The sequence below is a fragment of the Parasteatoda tepidariorum genome, chromosome 11 (genome assembly GCF_982258835.1).
Source record: "Parasteatoda tepidariorum strain Cologne lab strain chromosome 11, Ptep-v5.0, whole genome shotgun sequence".
Taxonomy (NCBI): Eukaryota; Metazoa; Arthropoda; class Arachnida; order Araneae; family Theridiidae; genus Parasteatoda; species Parasteatoda tepidariorum.
The window spans coordinates 79447514-79462243 of NC_141765.1; the positions used below are offsets into that span (position 1 = coordinate 79447514).

Below are 14730 nucleotides of genomic sequence, written 5' to 3' on the forward strand. Positions count from 1 at the left end.
AGAGAACCAGAATTTTATTGCACCAACTAGCATAAAGAAGCTTAGTTCCTCGCAGCTAAATGCGTAGCATAGCCGCGTGGTCTAGTTTGCCAATTTCATGACCGATAGAATGCGAGTTCGAATCTTAGCGTTGACACCACAATGTTTCATCTATTCCTCTTAACAGACGAAGAGTTTCCATAGCCCTGCACTTTCCAATTTGTTGTCCTGGACAATTAGAATATGACACTCTCATTCACGTATAGATTGCAGCACCATAAAGCTGCTAAACGCAACTTCTTTTTTACAGTTTTGAAACCATGCTAGTTGTAAATTGTTAAAAAAGCGTATATATTTGTATTTAATTTTTTTAACCTCACTAGTTGTAAGCGGTTTCGTAACCGTAAATCTAAGAAGCGTTCTTTACTATAAACTTTACGGTTAATGGGATGGACAGACGGTAATTTTACCCTAATTTTAGAATTCTAACAGTGTATATTATTACTCAATGTAAGTATTTACGTCTATTCTACTTCATTCATTTTATTTGAACGGCTCTCCTTCTCGTAAGATGCCGGGCATATAACATTACCCATGATGCCTCAGATACACATTCACACATCGCAGAGGAAAACATCTATTCTCTGTGCGGTATTCGAACCTCCAACCATTTACTTCACACGCTGGCCACTTATGCGTTTTATGATGTTATAAATACATCGTTAATCATATCATTTCTAAACATCCGATCATTTAAAGCAATAATAACTTACCAACTCACTAAAATATATAAGTAATCTTACGCTTCAATTACTGAGCATTGTGGCTAAAAAGAAGAAAAAAATGTGAGTTTATGAACATTCAAAGCAACTTAATTTAAAATATTTATCGAATTTAAGTAGGATTAAACAGAAACTACTTCATTGTTATTATCTTAGACTTCTTACTATTTTTTTACCCTCATATAATAAAAAGAGTTTACTTATAAAGTATTTTATGACCCCTCATATTTTCATTGGGAGAACATGAAAAATTTGATTGCTTTCTTAGTCACATTATATTCTAAAACCTCACTCACAAGCTGCAAAAAGTAAACAGTGATAAGCGAAATATTCTGCACTATCACTAACAATAGCAATAAACGTTATCTCAAAAGTTCACTCACAAACGGAAGATTGGGAAAAATCACAAAAAGTACTTATAGGTTTGACACAGTTTTTCTAAATTTTAAACGAATTTAAATTTCATAACGAATCTATATAAATTGACATCTACGTATATAATTTTTGATTTTTTTTCTGATCTGATTTTTTTTTTTTTTTTTTTTAACGGAATGGTCTTGAAACTAAGTTACGTTGGTGAAGTATTAGATTCAACTTAAGGATATATTATTTTAAACAAATAGAATTAAACATAAATTTAAAAATTGTTTAAAATTTAAATCTTTTTTTTTCTAATATAATAAGATACAAAATTCTTATATTACATTTGAATCATAAACTTTCAGATAACTTCAGCAACAAAAAAAATTGTAATTCCCAAAAGCAAAGTTTAAATTAAGTATTGCAATAAAATAGAATTTAAAACTATTTCAGTTTTAAAATGGAAAAAAAAATAGTTTGATGTCACAATCTTTCCTCATTTTATTTTTATAATTTTTAATAAAATATAACTTTTTGAAGTATAAATAAGTATATATTGTACAAATATAAAGAAGTATATGTTATAAATTAAAGGTTAATATGATAGTAAATTGAAAATGAGAACTTGGTTAATAGTAAGATTGGCTATTAATTTAAAACAAAAGATAGCTTTCGTCACCCATTGTAAATGTGTTCTCTCCTAAAAAGACTTTCGTGTGTCAGTGTTTTTTCTTTCTTTTTTTTTATATAATAAAGAATCCAATTTTTTTTTTTATATCAGTTTCTTGAATTTAAATCGGATATTTATATATTTTATTAAGATACTTTAAGAATTTTTTTTTATAACGAGCAAAAATTTTTTAGATCTTAAACTGCCATTTCAAAAGTGCTATGATTTATTGTATTTGCATATTGACACTAAATAACTATTGATACTTTGCTAATTGAAACTTAACTACACACACACACACACACACACACACATATATATATATATATATATATATATATATAGTAGTAGTAGTAGAGTTTCAATTAGCAAAGTACCAATAGTTGTTTAGTGTAAATATGCAAATACAATAAATCATAACACATTTGAAATGGCATTTCAAGATCTATAAAATTTTTGCTCATTATAAAAAAAAATTCTTAAAGTATCTAAATAAAATATACAAATTTCCTATTTAAATTCAAAAATCTGATTTAAATAAAAAAAAATTGGATTTTTTATTATTTAAAAAAAAAAAAGAAAAAACACTGGCACACGAAAGTCTTTTTAGAAGGGATCACATTTATAATGCGTGACAAAAGCTAGATTTTGTTTTTAATTAAGTTCAAAATGAATATAAAACAAAGGAAAATTACAGACATATGAAAAAAAAGGGGGGGGGAAATAATAATGAAAAAATAACAAACAACTGGGGAATAAAAGTAAAGAAAAATCCGAAAAAAAAGGAGAAATTTTTTTTAAAAATCCGGAAAATAAAAGATATGATCTTTTCATCCGCCCACACGATTATATCCGCAAAAAAGAGAGCTTTCTAATATTGTATCAATATAGCTAAAGCAAAATACATCAATACAATAGTGTGAGGAGCACTCAAAAAATTTTTACAAAAATTACAACTAAAAATAGAACACAGAAAGTAAAAATAACACGGAAAAACAGAAAATAAAATGTAAAGAAAAAACAGAATAAAACATAATCTATAAAGCGCGTCAACTTCTTTAAATTATCCAGTATAATATTATCTTGCGCACATCCATTTTCGGGCCCATCCTTGGTAACTAACAAATCAAACGCACTTCAGTAATGCATTAAGAGCGCACTTTAAAACAAAACTCCTCTAGTTACGCTCAATCTGAGCTTTTGTTTTCATATTTTGCAATCTGGAAATCTTATTACGAAAATATTTTAAATCATTCTTGAAAAAATTTTCCGTTGTGTTGTTGTACGTTCATTTGAATTCGCTACTCGCTTTATAGATTTCGTTTCATGTTTTATTCTGTTTTTTCTTTATATTTTGTTTTCTGTTTTTACGTGTTACTTTTACTTTTTGTGTTCCTCTTTTTGTTGTAATTTTTGTAACAATCTTTTGAGTGCTCCTCACACTATTGTATTGATATATTTTGCTTTGGCTATATTGATACAATATTAGAAAGCACTCCTTTTTGCGGATATAATCGTGTGGGCTGATGAAAAGATTGTATCGTTTATTTTCCGGATTTTTAAAAAAATTTTCTCCTTTTTCTTCGGATTTTTTTTTTAGTTTTATCCCCCAATTGTTTGTTACTTTTTCGTTATATTTATTTATATATATATATATATATATATATATATATATATATATATATATATATATATATATATATATATATATATATATATATATATATATACATATATATATATATATATAAGTTCTAAATGTAGAGAGAACATGGGAAAAATTACAAAATAATGAAAAAAGAGAAAAAGAGAAAGGAAAATTATTTCACTAAAAAAATAATAAAAATCCATGGAAAAAAATATATCTTATCATCAGCTCACACGATTATATCAGCAAAAAAAGTGGTTTCGAATATTGTATCTGCGTAGCCAACGCAAAATATAGCAATAAAATAGTATGAGGAGCACTCAAAAAATTTCTTTGAAACAAAATGGATTCGAACACATTAAATAATGAAAACCACGTAAAAAACAGAAAAAAAAATTAAAGAAAAAACAGGACAAAACATAAAACGAAATTTATAAAGCGAGTAGCGAATTCAAATGAACTTACATGAACAGAAAAATTTTCAAGAACGATTAAAATATTTTCGCAATAAGATTGCCAGATTACAAAATATGAAGACGGATGCGCAAAAACGTAAATAGAGAGATTTTGTTTCATAGTGAGTTCTTACTGCAGTACTGATGCCCGTTTAATGTCATTAGTTGCCAAGGATGGGCCCGAAAATGGATGTATACTAGATAATATTATACTGGATAATTTGAGAAATTTACAATTAATAAGGTTGATATTTAATTGTACAATTTTAATGATTTTAGAAAATTAACTTTTATTAAGTTTTGTTCTGTTTTTCTTTAAAACAATTTTCTGTTTCTTACGTGATTTTCATTACTTAATGCAGTGTTTCCCACAGTGTGGTACGCGTACCCCCTGGGGTACGGGAACAGTTTAGTGGGGGTACGCGTTATTATGCAAAATATCTTGCAACAAACGAAAATTTCAAAAAATTTTATTTTAAAACAAAGCTAGCCATGAAAATTTACGATTACGTATTTTTCTATTGGCTATTTTTTTGCAGAGTTAACAGTTAATAATTAGTGGTGTCAACTGCCAGTTGTGATTTTTAACTTTTGTGCAATTTTTTTTATAGTAAAAAAAACATTCCTTTTTTTATTAGTGGTACACAGCGTTACGAAAAATTTAGAAAGGGTACACAAAGTAATAAGTTTGGGAAACACAGACTTAATTGTGTTCTATAGTATTTTGTTTCGAAAAATTTTTTGAGTGCCTCTCACTCTATTGTATTGATATATTTTGCTTTGGCTATATTGAATTGGCTATTTGAAAGCTCTTTTTTAGGGATATAATCGCGTGAGCTGAAGATAAGATTATATTTCTTACCTTGATTTTTATTATTTCTTTTGTTGAATAATTTTCCTTTCCTCTTTTTACCTTTTGTACTTTTTGCATTTACTTATTGTGCTATATATATATATATATATATATGTATATATATATATATATATATATATATATATATATATATATATATATATATATATATATATATATATATATATATATATATATATATTATATATTTTATATATAGATAGATTCAATAAAACTATGTTAATTAACAAAAAAAGCAAAAACACTGTTATATTAAAATGCCTTTAAAAATTCTGAATGGAGATTTTCCTTAAAAAAAATCAGTTCATTTGAATCATAATTTAAATCATGATTCAAATACAGGAAGCCAGCCAGCTTGGTTAAAACTTTTCATAAAATGTAATGCAACGTGCTATTCATATATATGCTATAAAAAAATTTCTATTTCCCACTCTTGAAATTTGAAAAATAAATTATAATTATTAATGGATTTTTATACGTTATAAGGACATTTATGAGGTATGAGTAATCTACATTTAAATTGTAGTTTTATTTAATCAGAAACACAATCTAGTTTAACACAGTAGTAAACAGAAAACTGACACATGACTTATTATCAAGAAAAAGTTGTCAAGTTGTGCAAATTTTTAATTGTAATTTTGGATCTGTATAATTTTGTTAATTTTGAGTCTTTAAAAGCTAAATACGCAATGACTAAAAAAATGTTTTTTTAGAATAAGTAATTATCTTTATTAATACTGAAACATTAAAAAAAGTCATTTTAAAAAAGGAATTGATGGCACGATACAAATATTGTACTCCATAAGATTATCCTCTTTAATTTTGAAAGATGAAAAATGCTTTGAAAGAAGGGAAGAAATTGCATTAAAGCTAGAAGAAATTAGAAGTTTTGAGACTCCCAATCTAATTTTCACCAAATCCTGGAAAAATGCTATCACAAAATTATTATGAATTTCTAATGACATATAGTCGAACTTCTGTTTAACTTACTTCCATTTTAGCGAATTTCACTTTTTGCGATTTTTTTCGAGGAGCCAAGAACTTTTTTTTAAATTTCTTCTTCCAAATAGCGCAGTCAATTTTCTATTTAACCAACTTTTCTTTGAGAACCACTTTTTCCTTATTTCCCAAAAAATTCACACCATTTCAAACTTGTTAACCCCTTTTATGAGGGAAATAACCTTGGTTGGTGATTTTCGAAGCCACTTGACTTTTAGAGAAAGCAGTAAAATCTCTTTCCTTTTTGGTTTGCATTTTAAACGAAAAACTCAATCAAAATTAACGGATTTTATCCGTAGCAATTAAATTTACGAACGCATGTGGTAATGTATGTTTAAAATTACTTTTATAATAAATGCAACTATAATTTTATACATAAATTTAACTTTTTTTAGTTGAAATTGTATATAGTGTGATAGTGTAACACTGGATAATGTTTTGTTCTATCATTGTCAGTCAGAAGCTGAGATATTGCCACACAACAATTCAGGAAATTGTCACAGTAAATAATAAACTGCCTTATTTCAAGTATGAAATCACACTGCAAGACCTGTATATCTTTAAGAAGGGACCATACCCTCAATTAACCCTTTTTTTTATATTCTGCAACAGCTGTTTCGTACCTTCCGAGTCCAACGTGTGTTACGCACGATCATGCGTGTGTATTACAATTTTTGAATAGTTATTTGTTTTGTATTGTATCAATGTATGTACATATCAAATTTCATTGAAATTAGTCCCGTAGTTCTAGACATAATCAACCAAGTCTGCAAATTCTCTTAATTTCTTATACTAGTGTAATTATCATCAATTAAATAAATCACAAGTGGACTCTTCTTTAAAACTGGCTGTTAAGAAAACAACCTTTTTCTGAAAGAAATAATAAAAAGGTAGTGTTTCTAAGGAATGGTGGCTTATTTTTAGAAAAAGGGCAATGAGAGCTCATTTATAGGGATCAAAGGGCAGACGGGTTGGGCTACCCTTCGAAAAACACTTAGGCAGAACACTGTCATACTTAGGCTCAAAAACGTTTAAATGTAAAAAATTAAATTTGAAGTTATAATTTAGATTATTGTCACAATATCCATTTGAGAAAAATTCTTTTCCCTTACAAATACGAATATTACTTTCATTAATCAGCGAATTCATTTCTTTTTTTAGCCTATGAAACCTTTCTTTTCAGTAGTCAAAGTCAAACAAATTTTTCTAATTCCACAGACCTGATTTACTATAATCAACTAAAATTACACTGGTGTAAGAAATTAAAAGAATTTGCAGACTTGTTCTCCACAACTACTGGACCGATTTTTATGAAATTTGATATGTACATACAATACGAAATAAATAACTATTCAACAATTGTAATACACACGCGTGATCATGGGTAACATTCGTTGGAGTCGGAAGGTATGAAACAGCGGTTGCAGAATAAAAAAAAATGGTTTAATAGGGGGTATGATTCCTTCTTATACAGGACTTGCAGCGTAATTTCATATTTGAAATAAGGCAGTTTATCATTTCCTGTGGCAATTTCATACCTTCCCACTCTAACGAGTGTTAAGCACGATCATGAGTGCGTATTGCAATTGTTAAATGATTATTTGTTTTGTACTGTATCAATGTATGTACATATAAAATTTCATTAAAATCGGTCCAGTAGTTCTAGAGATAATCGATCCAGTCTGCAAATTCTCTTAATTTCTTACACCAGTGTAGTTCAGATGAGAAAAATAAAATGAAATACAAGTTTAAAAAGAAAGGTTTTAAACGGTAAATTTAATTCTCAAGTTTCACTTATAACTCTTATTTAAAATCGACAGTTTTTTTCATTTAGTTCTGATCAATGCAGAAAAGCCCCCACGAAGAGGTCTCCCATGCTGCTATTAAAAATACCTCTTTATTGGTTTAATGTAACTAATTCAGTAATTAAGGTGTAATGTAAATAATTTAGAAAATAAGTAACATTCCTTAGGTATGAAAGAAAAATAAATAATTTGAAATGAGTAACAAGAACTTCAGTTAAAAAAATTCAGGAATTTCAAAACCATTTTACTCTTCCATGAATTTCTTAACTTACAAGGAGATGGCACCTAGAGAGAAAAAATCCTAAAATATTCCCTTGTAAAAATAATAATATGTTTATTTAATCTAATATTAGCCATATTATTTTGTAATTTAAATCATTTACATTTTTGCGTCATTTAAAACTAAATTTAATTTTTATTTCATTTTAAAGTACAAAATAAGAAATTTGAACAAAATTGGTCGATTAGTTTTTGAGCTATAAAATTTAAAAACTGTTTTGTGGTTAAAAAGTTAAAGCAGTTATAACAGTTTGTGTGTTAACACAGTTATATAATAATTATGTATTAATATAGTTAAAACAGTTTACTTCTAGAGTCGGCTCGTGTTTAACCACTTTTTATTAGAATGAAACATCTAGATAATTTTCAATATGCTTTTCCAAATTTCAAAGAGATAGTTGTTACAAATATTCCAATAAAGAATTTATGTGTGTCTTAAATATCAAGATACAGAAAGGTGTTTTTCCATTTAAAAAGAAAAGCCTTAACAAACAAATCAACAAAAATAGAAGAATAATTTCGAAATAATAAACATGCAGAAAAATTTCGGACTGTTGCGTAAAACATTTTTTTTTATTCTGAATTATTTTTTTTTTTGTTACACTTAGTCAATGAAGCTGTTGATACAGCTCGATATAAGGTGATGTTCCTCGTGTCCGTTTCTCTGTGAATGTCATCGGGTAAAAAACGTGCATTTCAACATAAGTGCACAAAGATACTGTAAATATTAACTCATATTTAAAAAAAAAAATTTCACTAATATTAACAAAACAATGGTTTACTTTAAAAAGAAATTAGGAACTAAAAAAAATGGAAATAATTTTTTCATAGTATTAATCGACACATAAAAATACCCTATGAGATTATGATTGCTTACGAGTTTGACTAATATTAACAATGCTTTACTTTAATAAGAATTTAGGAACTAAAAGATAAAATGGTAATATTTCTTTTTCTACAGTATTAATCTATACATAAAAATACCCTACGAGATTAAGATTGCTTAACTAAAAGAAAAAATGGTAATATATATTTTTCTATAGTATTAATCTATACATAAAAATACCCCGGGAGATTATGATTAATTACGAGCTTGACTAATATTAATAATGCTTTACTTAAATAAGAATTTAGGAACTAAAAGAAAAAATGGTAATATTTCTTTTTCTTCAGTATTAATCTATACATAAAAATACCCTACGAGATTATGATTACTTACGAGCTTGACTAATATTAACAATGCTTTACTTTAATAAAAATTCTGGAACTAAAAGAAAAAATGGTAATATATATTTTTCTATAGTATTAATCTATACATAAAAATATCCCGCGAGATTATGATTAATTACGAGCTTGACTAATATTAATAATACTTTACTTAAATAAGAATTTAGGAACTAAAAGAAAAAATGGTAATATTTCTTTTTCTTTAGTATTAATCTATACATAAAAATACCCTACGAGATTATGATTACTTACGAGCTTGACTAATATTAACAATGTTTTACTTTAATAAAAAGTCACGAACTAAAAGAAAAAATGGTAATATATATTTTTCTATAGTATTAATCTATACATAAAAATGCCCCGCGAGATTATGATTAATTACGAGCTTGACTAATATTAATAATGCTTTACTTAAATAAGAATTTAGGAACTAAAAGAAAAAATGGTAATATTTCTTTTTCTTTAGTATTAATCTATACATAAAAATACCCTACGAGATTATGATTACTTACGAGCTTGACTAATATTAACAATGCTTTACTTTAATAAAAATTCAGGAACTAAAAGAAAAAATGGTAATATATATTTTTCTATAGTATTAATCTATACATAAAAATACCCCTTAAAATACTACTTGATGGGTGAATATACTTTGTAAATAAGATGCTGCAATTTTCGATAAATAACAAGATAACTGCGACAACCAAATGTAGAATATACACCACACAAAGAAACTGGCAAAAAAAAGACAAGAATATTGATAAATTTAGTGTATGCTTCGAAGTTTCACGAATTATGAATGCATCATTTGAACCTAATGATTGCTAGCGAGCATGGCGATGCAACAACTCTTTTGATAATCAATTTAAAATTATTTATGTTTCACAAGAGTTTTGACCATAAATTACGATGACCTGGAATTTAGGGGGACATTGGAATCCAAGCTGTATTACATTTATTGAATGATAACATCATAGGAAATACTGCTTTAAATAGAAACTTTTTCCAAATCTAAAGACTAAATTTCGGTCGATACATTAGAATAAATAGTTGACCTTCTAATGGACATTAAAATAACATTGTATCTATAGAATAGCAAACTAGTCGTTATAATGGAAGGGTCGTTAAAATGGGTCGTACTCGTTCTAAAGAGCGGAAGCTGCATAAAAACTATTCCATAATTTGCTTGTTCTTTCCCAAATTTTAAAGGCACTCTTCTACTTTTTTTATATTCCCTAAAATTTACGAATTTTAAAGCATTATAACTATTTTTCAAAATGAGTAAATTTTCTAATTATCATTATTGTTTTATTTAATTTAGGTTCACCGATTTTGGCTCACAGATTTTTTCTTCACCGATTGGAATTTTCATGAAACTGTTTTATAAGGACATTTGAAGAAAATATTTTTAATTTTCGTTTTTACATATTTAAGGAATATGTACAAGAAACAGTGTTTTTTTAATCAAATTAAAATAGCTTTTAACATTTTGAAAGCATTATTCTTTGGCAATTTAGTAAAGAAATCCAAAATACTTACAAAAATGTGTAGTCTTCAACTTATGAAGCAAATCTTATCATTGCGGTTCTTTCACAGGTAATGGACTTTGTCTTTCTACCTTTATCTTATCTAAGGTTTCTTGGAGTTCTATTTACTTCACTCTGGAAAATATGAATTCTTTTTACATCTACTGGATTTAAAAGCAACGACTTCCAGAAGTATTTTAATAGCACCAAAATCTATCCAATTGGAAAACACTTGAGAGAAATGTTTTTTGCTTTTTTTTAATTAAAAGATAACTTCAAATCTTCAAATGATTGCAAACTTAGTTACCTAAGGTGAGGATTGATGCTTACTAGGATGCAATTCCATGACTTACTAACACATTTTACCTTTCTTTAAAAGAAAAAGAATGTTTCCTTGATCGAAATATTTTCTTTCATTCCTTACGAATCTTTAAAAGAAAAATGATGTTTCTTTGATCCAAATATTTTCTTTCATTCCTTACGAATCTTTAAAAGAAAAAGGATGCTTCTTTGATCCAAATATTTTCTTTCTTTCTTTACGAAACTTTAAAAGAAAAAGAATGTTTCTTTGATCCAAATATTTTTTCCATTCCTTACAAATCCTTAAAAGAAAAGGGATGTTTCTTTGATCCAAATATTTTCTTTCATTCCTTACGAATCTTTAAAAGAAAAAGGATGCTCCTTTGATCCAAATATTTTCTTTCTTTCTTTACGAAACTTTAAAAGAAAAAGAATGTTTCTTTGATCCAAATATTTTTTCCATTCCTTACAAATCTTTAAAAGAAAAGGGATGTTTCTTTGATCCAAATATTTTCTTTCATTCCTTACGAATCTTTAAAAGAAAAAGAATGCTTCCCTGATCAATTATTTTCTTTCAATCCTTACGAATATGAATAAAAAGACTTATGAAAAAATATGATATTTAAAGCTAAACTTTAAATTTAGGAACTTCGAGATATCACGTAAGAGATTTTAATAGAACAGGGTTCCCACTGTCTGGAAAATGTATTTAAGTGGTAACAAAAGTGATATATATGTTATCGTGAATGACTGAAATCAAGAGAATGTCGACTTTCACCGGTGAATGTCGACAATAACATTGTCATTGTGGTGAATGTCCGAAATATTTCTTACATCCGATTTGATATTAATATATTCGTTGATATTATTATATTTATTCGATATTTTAATATCTGCTTAGGATAGATTAGGAGAGACATCAGTGTTCGGTGTACCAGTTAAATGCATACTGGGCAGAGGCACTTGACCTTAGCAAAACATTGATGTAGGTCATACCGGTCAAAAGTATTCTGGGGAAATGTATACCGGGCACTTACCTAAACCTAGTATGTATCTCGGACATTTACCAAATCCATTATGTGATTGTCAACTTTCACAGGTGGAAGTCAACAACCACCAATTTCGGTCCTTAAGAGTAACATATATATAGTTGTTCAATAAATATTTAATTTAAAGGAAATATCTATAGATACGAAAAAAAACTCTTAAATAATTTCGTAATTCACAAATGAAAGATAAATTTAAGAATTTTTCAGTAGTCTTGAAAAATCTTAGCTACCACTCACTTATTTTTTCCAGGACGTGGAAGGAAACCCAGTGAAATTTAACCGGCAACTATTGAGTTGGCAACTAAGCTTCCGCTGATTTTTTTTAATTTAATGTGCTGGAGCATTTTGCTTTCTTTGCCCATGTCGTTTTGCGCAAATTTTTGCATTAAAGTTAGTTTAATAGCTCTTCTTCGAACTAAACGGGACGATCAAACCGAAGTACTTCTTTGAGTTAATAACTTCCATTTTTAACTTGGTATGTCAATCTCGAGTAGTTCTTTCGACTATGACACTATTTGAGTTCGAGGTATTTAATTTAAAATTACAATAAACTTTACATCATATTGAAATTGTGCAAAACCTCAAAAGCATTATAAGAAAAGAGCTAGATATCAATATTTCACATCCACTTTTATGAGCATCATATGATACAAAGATTCCTAATGGAATATAAACCTTTAAATGTGATAAAATAAGATCCGTGATCATTTACAGTTTACATATATATATATATATATATATATATATATATATATATATATATATATATATATATATATATATATATATATATATATATATCCCTGTTATCATTGGTTACAATTAGCCCAAATAATTCAGTCGTGAACCAATTATTCCTTCATTAGTTTTATTTACGGGTAGGCTGGTGGCTATAACATTTCACATCCACTCTCCACAAGGGAGGGGGTGGACATAACTCCGGATGGTTCCGACAGATCTTACATGGAGCACAACATACAGCAAGAGACATGCGAAAACAATCGCTCCTGGATTATATACTAATAGAAAAGGAGGTAAAAAGGCTCAATCGTCGCATACCTTGCATTAAGGAAACCCTACGCATTAAGGAAAATCATTCACTGCTTCCTAATATGGACGTGAAGGTGGGAAAGATTCTAAAAATCCTCTGAAATATAATTCTAATTATAATTCAATGGTATGTTTTCAGCCTTGAGTCCCAAAATAGAATATCTCTAGACCTATTCTTTACCAAAGACATTTTATGCAAAGAGTTTTAATGCTTTTATTAATACAAAAGTATTTATAATTTTTGTATTACATCCCCCCCCCCAAAGAAAATTTTTTTGGTGAGCCAAAATAAAAAATTTGGAATACTTTAAATTTTTAAAATTTAGGTTGGTATGACTGTTCCTTTTCCCTACTACAAATAACATTTTATCAATTATGTGTAAAAAAAACAATTATTTACAATGACAAAAATGAAAACATGATAATGCAATTTATCTGTTTAGTCAACAAAACAAAAAGAAAAATGAAACATATTTATATAAGTATTCAACTAAAATTTAAAAAATTTTTTTCACATTAAAATATACATATTTTTATGCTAACGAACTGGACAGCAAGTGTCATTTAATCAGAATTTCAAATTCTGTGTGGTTAAAAGGGTTATTTACTTGATGAAAATCTGTATTCCCCGTTAAAATGGAGGAAAACAGAATTTCGTGAAATACAGTGATATTGAGAGATCCAGATTGGATATACACAAAAATAGTTTATAAAATGTTTCTCACCTCATTGAGAGAAAAAAAAAGTTCAACTTTCATCGCCCTCACATCCAAATGATGTTTAGGTAAACATCTCCACACACGATTCGGATCTCTCAAACATATAGGGTTTACTTCTTCCATTGAAGAAAGTAAAAAAAATTTCTTTTCTTTTGGACACTATTCAAGATTTAATTTCAACATTTGTGGGCTGTGATATTTCCTAAGCTTTGATACATGTACTATTTCAAAATTTTGTATACTTAAATTAATCTTTTTATTTATTTTGTAATTAGCCTCTGAAATTATTTGAAGAATTTTATACTGTCCACTAAAAGGAGGTGACAACTTCCTTGTATTAGGATAAGTAAATTCTTCAAACATAACTAATTCAGCAGTTTTAAAGTCTATGTCTAAAAATCCTGCATCATAATAAATTTTGTTTCATTCATGATGTTCTTTAGTTCTTTGAATTGCTATTTTTTTAGCTTCCTCAACAGGTGGATCGATTTCTTCATTTAAGGGATTTTCATAGGGCAGTCTACCATGCATGAGGTATGCAGGTGAAAATTTTGTTACAGAATGGGGAGTTAAGTTATGAGTATTAACTATATTTTTAACAAAGTAGGCCAGGGAGTTTTAGTAGGTTTTTCATTAATTTTACATTTTAAACCCGCAATTATTGTTTGACCAAGGCGTTCAACCTTGCCATTAGACTGCGGATGATGTGCAGTTGTCAATAATTTTTGAATTTTATTATGTATCAAAAACTTTTTAAAATTAGAAGAAGTAAAGACAGCGTTTCTATCACTTAACAAGGATTTAGGAATTTGATTTTGAAAAATTTGATGTAAGAAATTAGTATAAGTTTCTGAGCTAATGGATTTTGATGCAAAAGCTCAAATGTATCTTGTGAAGTGGTCAATAATTAAAGTTAAATATTTTTTTTTGTTAAATTATAGTAATTTAATCCACCAACCCTATCTATTGCTAGTAAGTCAAAAGATTGATTAACAGGGGGGAAGGATT

At 27.6% G+C, this 14730-nt stretch overlaps 1 protein-coding gene across 4 annotated transcripts in view; it reads right to left on the reverse strand.

Annotated features, from left to right (window-relative positions):
- LOC107439885 (uncharacterized) overlaps nucleotides 1–11006 on the reverse strand; it is a 65554-nt gene extending 54548 nt beyond the window's left edge. Inside the window, exons 1-2 of one of the 4 annotated variants that reach the window (XM_087154985.1) lie at nucleotides 10618–10769; nucleotides 753–805 (exon numbers count right to left, since the gene is read on the reverse strand). Coding sequence is in view for 1 of the 4 variants with exons in the window: in XM_087154984.1 (XP_087011110.1) it covers nucleotides 572–616 (45 nt within the window). In the remaining 3 variants the exon portion in view is untranslated. Of the gene's footprint in view, nucleotides 1–571; nucleotides 806–10617 lie in introns of all 4 variants that reach the window. The other 3 variants (XM_087154986.1, XM_087154984.1, XM_087154987.1) reach the window with 3 other exon arrangements.
- Nucleotides 11007–14730: the final 3724 nt, after the last annotated feature.